The sequence below is a fragment of the Rhea americana genome, unplaced genomic scaffold (genome assembly GCF_003343005.1).
Source record: "Rhea americana isolate MKP2758 unplaced genomic scaffold, rheAme1 scaffold_13, whole genome shotgun sequence".
Lineage (NCBI taxonomy): Eukaryota > Metazoa > Chordata > Aves > Rheiformes > Rheidae > Rhea > Rhea americana.
The window spans coordinates 7,668,300-7,683,780 of NW_028185372.1; the positions used below are offsets into that span (position 1 = coordinate 7,668,300).

The 15,481-nt window shown below is 40.7% G+C and overlaps 2 protein-coding genes across 4 annotated transcripts in view; one reads left to right on the forward strand and one right to left on the reverse strand.

The window, feature by feature from the left end:
• SLC38A9 (solute carrier family 38 member 9) overlaps positions 1-3,222 on the reverse strand; it is a 50,673-nt gene extending 47,451 nt beyond the window's left edge. The window contains exon 1 of one of the 3 annotated variants that reach the window (XM_085326434.1): positions 3,158-3,222. The gene's annotated coding sequence lies outside the window, so the exon portion shown is untranslated. Of the gene's footprint in view, positions 1-2,779 lie in introns of all 3 variants that reach the window. The other 2 variants (XM_085326435.1, XM_085326433.1) reach the window with 2 other exon arrangements.
• A 30-nt stretch (positions 3,223-3,252) lies between these two features.
• DDX4 (DEAD-box helicase 4) overlaps positions 3,253-15,481 on the forward strand; it is a 37,054-nt gene continuing 24,825 nt past the window's right edge. The window contains exons 1-5 of the mRNA XM_085297712.1: positions 3,253-3,502; positions 8,503-8,799; positions 8,985-9,073; positions 10,831-10,897; positions 15,200-15,274. Coding sequence (XP_085153838.1) covers positions 3,253-3,502; positions 8,503-8,799; positions 8,985-9,073; positions 10,831-10,897; positions 15,200-15,274 — 778 coding nt within the window. The remainder of the gene's footprint in view (positions 3,503-8,502; positions 8,800-8,984; positions 9,074-10,830; positions 10,898-15,199; positions 15,275-15,481) is intronic.

Here is a 15,481-nt window from a genome sequence, read left to right on the forward strand (position 1 = left end):
CTTTGGGGAGGAAAGTGTGGGTTTCTGCTTGAGGAACTCCTAACCTATCATATAACAGGTATCTACTACTTAGTCCTCCAAGGATTTGACTCCAGAAGGAAACATTCTAGTATCACTACTCCTATGGAAGTCAACTTTAAGTGCTGTTGAAAACACCTTCCTGACTTTCAYGGCCCATATCCAGCATAATTAAGAYAAAAGGAAGGTCTGTAAGAGTTATTAAAAGTGAAATGTATTCTTGACATACTTTTTAAGCATCAAAAACCATATTGGAGCAATGTCGATGCTAGCATCTTCTAAGCAACTGCTGTAGACCATGTTAAAGCACATTCAGTAGTCCTCCTTTCACACAGCAAAGGGCAGCTACATTTAAAATGCTCTTCCAGCTATCCCAAATCTTTCCAAACTTATTATGCTAACACAACAGTTTGGATCTTSTTTAAGGATAAAGGAAGGACAATAGCAGGATCTTCTTTAAGGTAAGRGCATGAAATAGCATTTTTGGTTCCCAATCACACCGCCAACGCAACCCTAAGCATCATTAATACATCATGATCTACATATTCAAACACCCACCGTTAWTCTCAAGATATATTTCAATGATGAACAGCCTGAGTAGTCAGAATTCTATTAACCCCTTTCTTTTCAGGATATAATTTCATTGGATACTAATAATGAAGCTGTCTTAGGATATCCTCCCTATTTATAGTTCTTCCACAAACATTTGAAGCAGTACATCAGAAAAGCAGCAGGGGCAGGGGGAGAGAAAGGACATGAATTTATTAATCCAAATTTTCTGCTGCTGGTGATACGCTGTGAAATTATACCTAGAGGCATGCAAGGTGCTTCTCCCAAGTCCCACTCCGGGCTGCACACTACATGACTTTCAGATGGCATTCAAAATAGCAGTGACCTTCATTAACCCTCAACCGCTTGTCCCTTTGAGTTACTGCTTTCTCTGCCTTCACATTCTCTCTCTCTCTCTCTCTCTCTCTCTTGCCTAGATACAAAGTCTGAAAGGCTTCAAGGAGTGAAGACTAGGACCAAGCAGACTGAGAGCCCCCCATTCCAAGTGATGTATTTAAACAAGGCGGTAATGTGATTTGGTGGCCTTCATAGTGGATGACAAAACCATGTAAGAGTTTGCTTACACTGTAAAGTTAACAAACCCAATACTCAGCCTATCTACTGTATGTACGTGTCAATGTCCACTTTTACAGACTAGTGCAATGAGACAGAATTGCAGCCTAGGCCATGTAAGTGCATTACCAAACAGGTTTAACCTGTAGCAGGAACAAAATTATGTTCAGTTAGTCATCCTAGTTGCTCCACAAGCACAGACCTCACTTAGCTGTTTTGTGGAATTGCTGTTTATCAGAGAACTAACAGGTGTATGGGGAGGGGAGAGGAAAGTAAAGAAGGGAACTACCACTGTAAGTTCTAGTATATGATCACGAGTATCAGTGCAACTGGAAACAGCACTGCAAAACTGCAGCTGAAGCTCTGAGAGTTTATACTATTATTTTATGTTACTAAAGCTGAAGTTGATGCACAGACACTGCCAGTGATTTTGTAACAAATCCTTAGTGTAGGAAACAATCAGCCATCATGGACAGAACTAGAACACCTTCTTTGAAAGACATATCAAAACAAATGATCAAAGAACCACGGTCAACTGTAACATGATACTTTTTGATTGATATTTGATACCTGTTTAATTATAAATACAGCCTAAAATTATTTTGGTGAGGATTTTGCCACCAAAACCTGTTCTTATGCCTATGTAAAGTAGCAGTTTTCTTTGTTTTGTAGTGGTTCCCATACGGTTAGATCCCAGTCAATTACATCACACAAATAAAAATGCAACATGTTAAATTGTGGACACCTACTCCTAAGACCTCACTTCACACCCATAGTTTAAATGCAACAATTGGCTAACGGAAGTATTAAGTCAGAATCAGGAAAATGATTAAAATAAATGCAACCCAGTGTGACCTGGTCTTCTCTTAAATTCTGAACAGATGAATAGAGCTCAAAGTATAAATCCCACTGAAGAAAGATGGCTGTCCATCAAATGAGAAATGAGCAGGCTCTGCACTGAATAACAGGAAGTTTGAAGTAGGGCAGAAAAGTTCAGAAGTTTCTCTGAAGGAGAAATGAACCCCCCATTAGAGGAGATGGTAGATCAYTGTACTGCTCTTAAGAGTAGTATTTTACATTCAGGCCTCCTTAAAGCTTGAACAGCTTGCCATCAGTTAGCTTGTCCATATGCTGCCATAACTAACTGTAGCAGGCTGAAAGAGATTAAAGCTGTGTAAGTAAGGTAAATTAGTAACTTACACTATTGCATTCTGAGTTCATAGGCACAAGAACTTCAGAAATACTAGGATATGATGCAAGTAGTGAGACATCACTATAAGAGCGATTGAATGGTGGATGTTCCCTAGAAAAATCAAGAGTGAATGGGAGTTAGACTAGCTCTTCTCCATGCTGTGGCAGAAAGCAGGAGGTTGACAACATCCCTGCACATGACTGCTCCTGTACATAGGAGCTGTGCCATTGCCRAGCTTCTGTACAGCTCAGACTGAACCAACCCGCATGCAGTAGGTGGCAAATGATAAATCTAAGTAAAACTGAAAAGAACAGGGAACAATAATTTGATTTCTCTTTTAACAGATAAGACTTCAATGACTATTTCTTTGCAATCACCTCAAAAAAACTATATACAAATAATAACTATAGTAAGATAAACAAGATTTCATCTTAGAGATTAACTTACATTGTTACCACCATTTTTCTTAGGTGAATGGTCCATACACTCAGCACAACTGATTTAAGGTTGCTCATGAGCCTTCTGATTTACGAATCRCTTAAAACGTTTTCAGGCTGCCTCCATGGCTTAGAAAACGCTGTGAATTTCATTGTTTTTCTCCACTTAGAATTTGACACTCTGAACGAACAATTTCGGCAGTCTGTTTACACCGCCAGTCCTGCTCCCGCCCCCCCCCCGGGCAACGCCCGCGCCGCCGGCCCGGAGCGGGCGAGGCAGCCCGCACCGGCCCCGGTTTAACGTGCCGCGGCCACACTGCGAGCACCTAGCGAGCCACAGCGCCGGCCCGGCCACCTGCCGCCGTACGAGCACACGCGCCTGCTCTACCTGCAGCGGCGGCGCCTCACCCGCCTACGGCAGCCGAACCAGGAAGCAGCGGGGCGGGGGCGGGGGCGCGGGCAGGGCACCGCCCACCCCGGCACATGCCGGGCACCGTAGTTCCCGAGGGCCGCGCCCGCAGCCCCGCTGCTCAGCGCAAGACTACAGTTCCCAGGGAGCCGCGCGCGGCGCAAGGCGGCGGCGGCGCAGTGCAGCGCGCGCTGCCGCGCATCCGCCCAACTGCGAGGCGCGCACGTAGCACCACGAACACGATTCGCCACCTTTGCCTTGSCTTGCGCCGTTTCAGCACTTTGACTTGTCTCGAACTGGCGCCAAATGGGGTTCTGAGAATCGGTAAAATCGGGTGAATGGCGTGCATCCGGATGGGATGCACGGTCTTTGCTCTCACGGTGGCCTCGTGGCCAGCAAAACTGCACCTTAGATCCAAAGCTAACGCGTTMTGCTATCAAAAGTGAATTCAACCGAACCATGCAAAAGCAGGCATGGGAATCAGTTCAACTTTCTGAGCATGCAAGCAGCTAGTCTTMCTGTCAACACTGGTCCTGTGTTCTATACCGTGAACTACTTACATAGCTACTGTAGCAGATACACAATATGTATTTAATTGCATCTGTGGTCACTAAGTACAGTCCTTTAAAGACTGATACTTAGGAATTTTTTTACTGTGTAATTTCTCAGCAAGTTAGCCTAACAGAAATGTAGCAGTTCCTCCTATTCTCTTGCCAAAAACTGTCAACAGCAAGCTGACTTCACAAAAGGGCATTCAACTGTCCTGCAATTTGTGTTGTGCTGTTCTGTTGTGATGACACATTAGCTTCTGGATGATGAAACTCTTACAATATGCCAGGGCAGTATCTAGAAAAATGTGAGCCTAACACTCATTTAGGACTTCCTGGTACTTCAAAAAGACAGAAAGGGCATTAAATACAGCTTTTCAGAGAAATTTCCATCTTATATTTTACACTAAATCTTTTGATTTAGCCTTAAGGCATATCTGCAAGTACAAAGTACAATAATTCTAATATTCAGAAATTCATAAAATTGAAGCAATGCAGAACTGGTATATTACCAAGACATATTCCCATAACTACAAACAGAGGCATGGTCATTTGGCTAATGAATTTTGTATTTTGTTGCATTTTCTAGTTATATCTCTCTCCAGATTTTTCTGATATATACTGATAATATACTAGGAAGAGTATTTAAGCTGTAAATACTGTGTTATGCTCAAAATCTTGTTTCTGGGCAAAGAGGAAGCATGTGTTTATATATATATTTATTTAAAGTCAAGAGCTTCCTGTTAGTGGAATTTAAATCTTAATAGTTTAATCGTTAATAGTCCACATCTGTTACACAAAAGAAAGAATAAAATTGTTATACACTTAGTTTCTATTCCTTTTCCTGGAATTATACTTACCCTTTTACTGCTCCTCTGAGTCCTAAGGTTGGTGTTTTTATCCTGACAGTGGCAATTACTGCAAGTTGTAAGCATCTTGAATCCTTCACTGGGAAGAATATGATACTCATGCTGGTGSTTTCTTCTTACTCATTCCAGGATCCACTTGGGATCCTTTTTATAAGTTTGCTAATATGCTTTTACAGCTTCCTCCAGTGGTCTACAGTTCCATGTTACATCCATGTTTACTACATATGGTGCCTTTTATGCACGTTAGATGCTACTATTCTGTTTTCTGTTATCCCTGAAACCAGTTTTGCCCAGCTCCAGGTCTGCATTTCTTTGACCATGAACATGTTTTTAGCTATGGGGCCTTCAGTGCCAGCCTGCACCCCATCTCTGATCATCCCATGCCTGTACTCCTCTATAATGCATCCTGTAGCACCACTTCTCAAAGCATCTGCTACTGTACCAGGCTGGTATCTCACTATACTACATTGTTGTGTTAGAGTCATAAATACTTCCTCCTACATAGACTAACTGCTTGATACTGCTATCTGTGTAGTAGTTGTTCCACACGCAGGTAACAAAAGCAAAATAAATTGGCCATAGACACCTGGTCAATCAGAGAAATTGCTGTCACAGCTAAACCAAAAAAAAACCAAAGCAGTAGGCAAGTGAAAAGTTCAGAAAGACCAAGCCTGACAAGCCTCAGTCCTTAGGCCTTGCAAATTCAGTGCAAAGATTATAGCCTGTTATTGAGAATGACAATACTGTATTACAAGGCTACATCCTTACAACTGAACCCTTGATCATGCAGGGTAAAAATTTTCTAGCTGTTATATACAATTTTTGGTTTTGAAATCTCACCTACTGGAAAGAGGAAAAATATTCTAAAATATTTGTGTCCTCATGGTAATATCTGAGAGAGCACTGCAGTATCTCATCAGACTATAGCAGGGAAAGTGGGGAAATTTAATGCAACCTCTTTAACACACACAAAACATATATATATATATATGTTATGATGACAGCAAAGAGCTGAAAAGGCTCATGCAACAGAAATGCTGGGAAGTTTTTGATCTGTTCAAGTTCTTAAACATTTATGGCTAAAGCTCAGAAATCTTATCACTGATGTTATGTTTTTCTTTAATCAATTCAAGAGAAATTGAACTGAATATTTGAGTTTTCCCATTACAGTTATAAACAAGAGGCATCATAGTAAATGTTAAAGGTTTATCTCTTTTGGAAAAGACTCAAGGATGCCTTTTTTGCCCACATACAAATGTTTGTATGCTACACAGAAAAAAAACAACACCCACCCACCAACCAAAAACAGCAAAAAAGCTTCTCTTCACTAGCTCTATGCTGCTACCTCAAGTATTTTCAAATACAGGTAATACCTGTAGAAGAGTTTACATCTTAAAAGGAGGGAAATAACCAAATCAAATATATGTTTGTTGGTTCCTAGCTCTTCTTCCATGTGATGTGAGCATTCTGTTAGCATATAGTTCCGGGGGAATCTGATCACAGAAAGTAATCAGATTTTAACCCAATTTTTAGCCTATTTTTCCAGCCTAATTTCCTAGAAAAACAAAACATCATGCTGCTAAATATTTTAATTCTATGCAAGTTTTTACAGAATATATATGGCTGAAGAGAGAGAAGCCTAAATTTGGATACCTCTGAAGATCAATGAAACTATATCAGACAGAGACATGGTGTTTATTACTAGAGATCTGATCTACTGCAGGAAAAGCTTCAAACAAGAGTTTGCACTTTACTAGACATGTGGAACATCATTATAAAATGCAGAATGACAGGACACAAGACTTCTCATGTTATTCAAAGAACAATGTTTCTTTTTAAATTATCGTAGTTAAGTAGTTTATAACAAACTACCTTACTCAAGAGGTTCAGAAATCATTGCTTACATTGAGCTGCCGGCAGTCCTAGGGAAAAAAACTCCTTGACATTGTAGCTCCCTGAAGAATCTTCTAAGCTGAAATAACTAGTTGTATTTACCACACAGGTTCTTGGCATTGACAGAATATCATAGTTTGATTTCTTCTGAAGCTGTACAAAATGATTGGGAGGCAACAAATAGAGAGTATCCCACAATAAGCAGGATCAGAGTAGCAGAAGAAGAAAGGAGGAACTCTTGAGTATTTGAGTGCCTGTGGGAAATAGAAAACGCTGACTGTATCTGACAAGGACCAAGAGATCACCCACCCACCAGTGGTTGCAGATTTGGTACCATGACTGCATGCATAATTGCTCCCTAAGCCTACCACGAAAAAGTGCTAAGGTAAACTGTGTAACTTTGAATAAGTTAGGGAGTGCTGAATATGAAGTTATCGTGGTAAATCTGAAAGAATGGTAACCTGCAGATGGGAAGAAGGGTGAACAGTCTGAAAGCCCTCTAAATTTGGCATAGATGCACCAGAGTAGCATATCTGCCTCCAGCTATGAATTTCTCAGAAGGACAGACACGCTCTCCTTCACCTTTACAAATGTCCAAAATACATCTGCTTCAGTACAAAAAAGCAGAAACCTTTTTGGCAGATGAAGTAGCCTGCTTTCTTGATTAAGTACAAAGTAGATAACTCAGCATAGCACAGTGGGTGACATGTACCTGTATACCTCCCTGCTAATGCCATATGCTGCTTCAGGAACTTGTAAATTGCTTTATACACTTCCCACAGAGATGCGAGTTCTTCATCCTTGGACATAGTGTATCTTGCTGCATGATTAATTATTGAGTGCTGATGACTCCAAGTGGTTAGTTTTGATATCTGCAGTAAGAACAGCCTCATCTGCATGTTCTGATGATATAGGTTTAAATAAACTCTTAGATAAAAAAAGCTAGTTCTTAACTTTCACAGATGCTTTTTATTCTAAGTTCAGCACAACCTGGGTATTGTCCCAATGCTTCCAAAAAAGAAGCATTGATAAAGGGTAGACCTTAACTGAAAACAAATAAGGCGAAAGTTACCAGTTTTACTTCAAAGACCACTCTTCAACCACCCCCACCAGCTGCAAGAATTCATTTTACTATTGTCCCAAGCTCCTATCGGGCATATGCTCACTGGAAAATGACAGAGCTAGCTTACCTCCTCTGCAGCAGCACGTAAGTTCTCAAGCAGGCACACAGCTTTTCAGAACAGTTTTTGTGATCTGAAGAAAATACATTGAACAGAGTGAAGCAGGTAATTGAGAATTTATCACATAAGTGGGACAATATGCACAGCCTTTAAGCTTTTTCAGAATAAACATTACCATATTACTCCACAGCATGATAAAGACACAGCAAAGAYGTATATTGCAGACAACTCAGAAACACAAGGCAAAGCATCAGAGTACCTACTAAGATTTTTAAAAGATGAACTGTACGAGTGCTATCCACAAACTCCAGTACTTAAATACAAATAGAGCTTTTGTCCTCTTCCTTTTCTATACTTAGATCTAGTTAAAAAAGTGATTTTTAAAGATTTTTTTTAAAAWATGGAATCTAATTCTATTAAATAAATTTGTTATCACAAATGGGCATTTTAATGATCTAACAAAGCTGTTATGCTTAAGTACTACTGTTAAAAACTTTCACAGTCAAATGAACAGTATCTTAGTTACAGCCCCACTAAACAGCTCTAATTTCATTGATTTTAGTAGATGTTTGTAAAATAGACAGCACTTCAGCAGWAACATATGCAGATAACCAAGGAATATTCAGAAACTCAGAGAATCAAGCAGGGGAACCAAAGTACTCAAGTACCCAAATATTAGGAAAAACAAACACCTGAAACTCTGTTTTCCTGAGCTCTCTTTTCTTCTCACAGGCACTTTACCTCACCTGAAGCCAACAACCTCTCCACACAGGGATACYCCCGCACCATGACGAGGATTTCGCATACCTCTTCCTTCCTTTTCCTACATACAGGAGGAGCCACTAGACCAAGGGGCCTGGCTGGCTGGCTGCCTACCTGCCTGCCCACTGCTCTATGCGCCCGGCACGCGCGCACGTTATCGCGCCTTCAGCGCAACGGCCACAACCGCCACGCGCCTTGGCGCTACTCCGCGCGCGCTGCCGCCGCTCTCACCGCAGCCACCAGCGCATGCGCCGCGCTGGCRAGCCGCAACCTTATTGGCTGCCGGTCGAGGCGCGTGCCGCAGGGCGGGTCGGGCGGAGCACGTGGCGGCGGGGTTATCAGGCGGCGTGTTGAGGCGCGCCATTGCTGTGAGGCGCGCGGCTGCGGGGAGCAGGTGGGTGCGGCGGCTGCGCTGGGCTCTGCTCGGCTCGTTTCTCAGCGAGCGGTCCGTCTGTCTTCCTCCTCTTTTCCTGCCTCGCGATAGAAGTGGGCGAGAGGGGAGAGGGCCGCCGGGGACGGGTGTGTGGCTAACGTGCGCCCTCCGCTGCGGCAGGCTCGGGAGCGCGCAGCATGAGCCAGGAGGACTGGGACGCGGAGATCGGCGACAGCGCGGCGCCGGCCCGCCCGCTCTTCGAGGAGCTGGTAAGGGGCGGGCGGGCGGGCGGGCGCGGGGGAGCGTCGGGCCGCGGCACGTGGCCGGCCGGCTGCGCTCTGCTCTCCGCTGCCGCGGCGCGGGCGGCTGGCGGGCTCTGGCTGCAGCGCGGGGCAGGCTGTTGCTGTGTCTGCCGAAGCACCTGCCTCAGCTTGCGTGCTGGGAAGGCAAAGTCCTTCCTTGACAGAGTGGTAACTGTAGTCTCCCAAACACTGCGGCCCCTCCTGTCCCTAGAGGCTCTTAGGGGCTGGTGAGAGATCAAAAGCTATCATAGAGGAATAAATGGAGTTGTTGCTTCCCCACAGATCTTCTGTTGCTTCTTTAATTTGTCTCTCCTCTGCCTTTTTTTCTCTTCTTCCCCCCTCCTTCCCTTACTAAGGGAGTTGGGCTACTAAAATGTTTGTGAATTTGACCCTCTTAGACCGAAACTTGAAAAGAGTGCTCATAGTCCATCAGCATTAGTCTGATGTAGGTCCCTGTGTATGCAGCTTAAGGATCTCTAGAGTCTGACAAAAGGTAAGACTTTTTAAAATTCAATTCTGGAGTTCTTGGCAGAGCAAAGATGATTTTAAGTACCTGCTCTCAGGTCTAGTTTTAAGCTCCTAAATCGTGTGTACAAATTCTTCCTGTTCAGGCTTGCTGTCTTTACATAGTAGCTAAATGCTTCAGTGGGGAATAAAAGATAAAATGCAGGAATGAGAAGATTGCTAAAAAGAAAATTTTTGCTACTTCTAATGTCAGTGACTAARTATCGATATCACAGAAGAAATCACAGTAAATTTGATGAGACTTTATACTTAATTGGCTTTAGTGGGCATGCTTAAAATCCAGCCATGAGGAACAGGTAGGGTGAGGAGGGGCAAATGATATATCCAAATACATGTATGAGACAAGAGGTAAAGTTGCAAAAAATAAACTGTTGGATACAATTTGTGAATAACAGTTTTCTCAATTTCATTTTAATTTCTTGTAATGGCTAATAGTCACTTCAAGAGAACTTGCAAAGCTCTAATGAAATCTAAAAAACCCACAATCTTGGAGTAGAAGTATTTGTAGTTCTGTTATGTTCTGTGGTCAACTTGTGATCTAGCCTCTTAATGTTAAAGGCACCTAATGCATGTCTGGCTTGTATTAAACAAGAGAAAATAAAACATAGTCTTTACTGGAGATAAAATTGATGATAAGAGTAAGATTTACTGTTCTGAACTCTTTCAAATGGGATTTCTGAAACATTGAATAAAACACAGGTATCCGTCATTCATATCTGTTTAAGATTTCCTATATAAATATCCTGTAGTAAAGYACTGAAAGTGCAGTTGTGAAACATGAAAAAACAGTGTTCATTCACAATGCTACGCTTTCCAAACAAATACYGGAAAATAATTACTCTGAAACATTCTAGTGCTTTTTTGAGTAATAAATATTTCTTACATTCAAGGCTGAAAATGTTTTTTAGCAAGCTAACAGTGTTGATGCCTCCATAAATCTGWGGTAGAAGGTAAAATAATTTACTTAACTCCATATGTCAGCTATACATAATGTGCTTGTGGTGACACGAAGAGGTAAATAGTATGTATTTATTGTAACAGTGACAGAAACTTCGAACAAAAGTGTCGGGAAGACCGTGCACTTCAGAAAATGTAGAAGGCAACAATTGTCGAGTGAAAACCTTAGCAGCTGCACCTGTATGGATGTATTTTGCTTAGTCTGGAGCTAGCATAACATTGTACCTCTCTTCCCGTTCTAGGAAACAGGCTTTTCTGGGAGACCAGATGGCCTGTTGTCTGACTGCAGTCAAAGCATAAGCTCATTAGGTATGTGTAAGACACTTAATTTTTATCCATGTATTTGGGGAGCTGATCACTTGAATGGAGATCAAAGAAAGCTGCAATACTATCATATTCTATATTCTATACTATCATATTATATTTTTGATGTGTTTTCATGTAGCAAGCAACATCAAATCTTATTGGTAATACAGTGAGTAGACTTTACTTTTGATCTTTACTCAGTTTTTGTTTACTGCAGTTACATGCTCTGAAAAACTTGACTCAATACAACTTCTAGTGAAAGTCAGTAGGTGTCAAGTTAAATATTTTTACAACTGCCTGTGCTAAACATGAATATTGAAAATGAATAAATATTAAATGTGGACTTGAGGGGTTTAGCAGGGTCATCTCTAAGACTTGTGTTGACAATAGGAAAAGTTTAGYTGTTGAACAGAAACCTATTTGAGCTTTTTTATTTTTTTTTTTAAAAAAAAAGGGGGGGGGGAGCCTGCCTCTGACAAAAGACACTGATACTAGGTATGTGTTTTCCTTAAAGCAATCTTGGTTAAATGAAGATCATTCCTTTATATACTTGAATTGAAGTTTTAGTTTAAATATATCAATCTAGTGTTGGCATTGAAGATAATTTGTCGTAGGCACTGCTTTGTGTGGCTGTACAATAGTCAGAATAGGAAATAGATTTTGCTCAGAACTGATACAGTCTGTATGGGGTAGGGAGATTAGTGAGTTTTCACTGTTCGCTCTTTAAGCGAACTTGTCTGTTTACTATTAGCTGGAAGTGAGTGTAAGAAATTTGTTGTATCCTATTTGTTCTGGATGTGCTTCTGTGACTTTTTGACTAGCTGTCAGCTCTGCCTGTTCAAAGGTTCTTCCACTAAATACAATTTTTGCATATTGCACTGGACAATTGCACTCATAGGGAGGACTTCTGTTAGTGAAGATCTTGCTTTCACTGTCGGCTCCAAAAAGAAACAAGTTGTTAATGCTAGGCACATCTTGTCATGTTAGATCAGTGTGAGCGCTTTCAAAGGCTCTGTTCTGGCCTAACTAAATCTTTCACGTTCTTTTTAGCTGATAGAAATCTCTGTATGTTTTCAAACTTAATAATACTGAGGTTATTTACTCATTTGCTGTTTGGGAGGTCCAAAGGTAAGGCTCTGAATTGATAAGTCTGTGCATCTAGTTTTGACCTAATTTAAAAACCTGTACCAGTATTAGGGGTTCTTCCCCCTGTGCTACTATGGGAAAAAGTTGTGGGTTTTTTTTTTCTTCCAGAAAAGGCTAGATGGGCCTTTCCTGTATTTTCCTTTGGAAAACTAACGTGTAATAAAGAAATTGTGCTTCAGTTGAAGCGCAAGTTTTTTTTTTTTTTTTTTTTTTNTCCCCTAATCAAGCCCTTACAGGCTACTCCTCTTTTGTGGAATGCACTTCTAAGCTATACTTAGTTTATGTTGTTAATTGTATAATTCATATGTTTGACACAAAGTACCATGAGTAGAGTTAGGGTATGCAGGGTCACCTTCCATTTTCTTTTTCCTTGAAACACTGACTAATAGTAGTGCTCTCTAGTGTAAGTCATAATGAGCATAAGTTTTTTTTAAAAAAAATAATCACATGCTTGCAAGTAGTGTTTTATAAAGCTTTATTTTGACTTAAATCACTCTTTATTCTTTGCATTGCTTCCACATGAAAGCAAACCTTTGTTTGCAAGCTGGCTATTCTGAATTTTCAGTTCTGAATGATCTTTTTTATTTCATGTGCCTTTGGTACTCTTTTAAAAAAAGTCATACTGAAATACTGTTTATTTAGGATGTACAGGATTTGGAGGTGGATGTCTGAAATGGAAGAAATCAGGATTTTAAATCTCTGTTACAGTAGGAAAAAAATAGTCAATGTGCATAATAAAGCAGATCAAAGCTATTGTTTGGGGTATGCTGATGCAGTACTAGATTTTAACTTCAGTGGACTGAAAACAAGGCTTCATTCTAATATGCTTAATATCTGCTTGACAGTTGGTAGATTTAGAGTGATAAATGATATAGTGGTAAATTAACCTTTAGCATTTGGTACTTCCTATAGACTTGCTAGGAAGACCAGTTAGCTTGCCATCCTGTGTAGATATGAGAACCTGTATAAGCAGATACAACATGTGAAAGGTAACACAGCAACGTGCTGATTGTACAGTTACTTCTCTGTCAGCCTTCGTAAGCTGCCTGGAAAGTAACGGTGCAGTGTGATCTTCAGTTGATTTGGTGAATGTGCTAAGCATCAGACTTCTCTAAAGACAATTAGAATGATTATCAGTTTTTTCCTGTTAGCTGTCTGGAAAGATTTTTTTTTTTCTAGCCTCTTTCATAAATAGAGAGAAAACTTGGACAAGGTGCAGGAACTTCTCAAAGCAGATGTGTTACTGATGAAGTACTTTGATGTGCTTTCAGAAACTCTGAATGTTGAATTAACTAGGTGTGCTAAAGGTACAGAAACTTCAAGTGGAAGAGGAATCAGAGTAAGAATTGGTTAGGAATGGAAACAATGGGAAGAGGCCTTACCCATTTAAAGGCAAATAGATTTGGTCAATGGGAAGCTAAACTGTCATCTGATTAAAAGCTTAAAATATCAATGTAATGAATTTAAGAGATTTTTTGCTTGATTGTTAGATACAAACATGAGTATCAATGTTTTGTAAAGAAATTTTGCTTACCAGCGTTACCACAAACTACCACCTAGAATATTCAAATTAACATGAATTCAGAACACTGTTCAGACTACTAAGGTAGCACTAAGAAGCATTACATTACTCTATCGGCAAGGTTTCCTAATAGAGTAACTTGGTAATATTACAGGCATGTCATCTTAGTGTCCAGCCCTCTTCCCTTCCCCCACTCAAATATGACAAACTTGTATACAGGTGGCTTCTTTATTAGCTAAGGTGTTTGTCTTCAAGAATATGTACTAGTGCTTTTTTTCTCAAGGGTAGATTCATTCTTATGCTAAATTAGCTTGCCTTGGAAGGAAAACATCAGTTTCCTTAATCTACTTAGAGTTCTATCTAAAAATCTGTAGATTCATTTCTGTAGGTTTATTTCTGTAGAATCTGTAGATTTTTAATTCTAGGTTTGATCTCTTTATGATGGTTGCTCATGTAGGCTGATTCTGAGATTGATGTTGTAGAATAGGGAACTTAATGAGTACTATTACAGAATAATTCAGGTTGAAAGAGACCTATGGAGATCACCTAGTCCAAACCCCTGCTGGAAATAGGGTCATCTAGAACAGGATACTCTGGGCCATATCCAGTTGCATTTTGAGTATCCCCAGACATGGAGGTTCAACAGCCTCTCTGGGCAACCTGTCTGATATTTAATCACCATAGAGTAAAAAAAGATTTTTCCTTATGTTTAAATGGAATTACCTGTATTTCAGGTCGTGCCCACCATATCTTGTATCTTCACTGAGAAGAGTCTGATTTTTGTTTTCTTTACTTTCTCCATCAAATATTAAGGTGCATAGATTCACCTCCCCTCAAGCCTTCTCTTCTCCAGGCTAAACAATCCCAGCTCTTTCACCCTCTCCCCATATGACACGCTCCAATCTCTTAATCATCTTTGCAGCCCTTTGAACTTGCTCCAGTAAGTCCATGCCTCTTGTACTGGAGAACCTAGAAATGGACACAGCACTACAGATGTGGACATACAGGCTTTGAGTAGAGGGGAAGAATCACCTTTCTTGACCTGATGGCAGTGCTCTTGCTAATGCAGCTCAGGATGCTGTTGGTGTTCTTTGCCTCAAGGGCACACTGCTTGCTCATGGTTAACTTGTCTACTACAGCCTGCAGGTGCTTCTCTGCAGAGCTGCTCTCTAGCAGATTGTCCYCCAGCCTCTACTGGTGCATGAGGTTATTCCTCCCCAGATGTGGAACTGTGCATTTCTACTTGTTGAACTTCATGAGTTTTTTTTCTTATCCCTTTCTCCAGGCTTTCAAAGCCCCTCTTAATGGCAGCACAACCATCTGGTTGTGTACCAACCACTCTTCCTGGTTTTGTATCATTGGCAGAATTTGAGGATACACTGTCTCATCATGCAGGTCACTAGTGAAGATATTGAACAGTCCTTGCCCAATTATTGACCCCTGGGATACTCCAATGTTGAGTATTTTCCAGCTGGACTTCTTACGCTGTTGATCACAATACTTTCAGCACACCAGTTAGGCCTGTTTTCAGCCAACATCACTGTCCACTTCTGTAGCCTGTACTTAACAGTTTGCCTATGAGGATGTTACGGGTGGCAATACTGAAAGTCTGAGTATTTAGTCTTATTCTTTTGCAGGTGCTGGTGAAGGACCTAACAAAAGTCWGCATATGCAGGATGATTTTGGAGTTGGAGGATGTTTTAGGAGAAAAGGTAGGATTTTATAGTTAATTGCTCCCTAAAACAGCAAGCATCAAGTCTTCCATTTGGACAAAACATTTGCAATGGAGAACTATGCAACTGTAATCCAAATATATTCTGAAAATTTAAATAATACTGTGTTAATAGAGGTWCTGTTGCTAAGTGGTGCTATTTCCTATGGAAAACAAGTTATAACTGTTCTAAGCTATCTTGTTTAAT